Below are 504 nucleotides of genomic sequence, written 5' to 3' on the forward strand. Positions count from 1 at the left end.
GAAAAAAAAAAAACCAAAAAAACCAACCAAAAAAATCCAAACCAACCCTCCCCAAACCTGTGGTTCCTCCATCCCTTACCCTCCTTTCCCAAGCCGGCGTGGATAGCTGAACCGGCCGCCTAATTCATCTGCACCCTGCCCGCCACCTCTCTGCCCGAGGGAGGATGAAAATGCTTTGCTGGAGGATGGCACTGTGGCTGGCCGGGTGGACTGTCTGTGGGAAGCCTTCCTCCTGCGCTGGCCTCGATTACGACTACACTTACGATTTCACTGAAGAGGATAAAGCTGAGGCGATAGATTATAAGGACCCTTGCAAAGCCGGTAAGTGACTTCCACCTCTAATACAGCTCCCCCACCCCCTCCCCAGATGGTGACTTTGTTCTCGGCTTTTATTTACGGCGCTGGGAGGAGGGGGGAGTCCCGGGCTCACCTGCTCCTTTCCCCGGGGGCAGCAGCCACAAGCGGAGCCTGGAGCCCTGCACTCGGCTACCTCACCTGGGGGGA

At 56.5% G+C, this 504-nt stretch overlaps 1 protein-coding gene across 1 annotated transcript in view; it reads left to right on the top strand.

Moving 5' to 3' along the window:
- The first annotated feature begins 149 nt into the window (after window positions 1-149).
- Window positions 150-504, top strand: part of TLL1 (tolloid like 1) — a 144440-nt gene continuing 144085 nt past the window's right edge. Inside the window, exon 1 of the mRNA XM_009636352.2 lies at window positions 150-321. Within this exon, the coding sequence (XP_009634647.1) occupies window positions 165-321 (157 nt within the window). The 5' untranslated portion in view covers window positions 150-164. The remainder of the gene's footprint in view (window positions 322-504) is intronic.

This window comes from Egretta garzetta, unplaced genomic scaffold (genome assembly GCF_000687185.1).
Source record: "Egretta garzetta isolate BGI_Z169 unplaced genomic scaffold, ASM68718v1 scaffold174, whole genome shotgun sequence".
In the NCBI taxonomy this organism is placed as follows: Eukaryota; Metazoa; Chordata; class Aves; order Pelecaniformes; family Ardeidae; genus Egretta; species Egretta garzetta.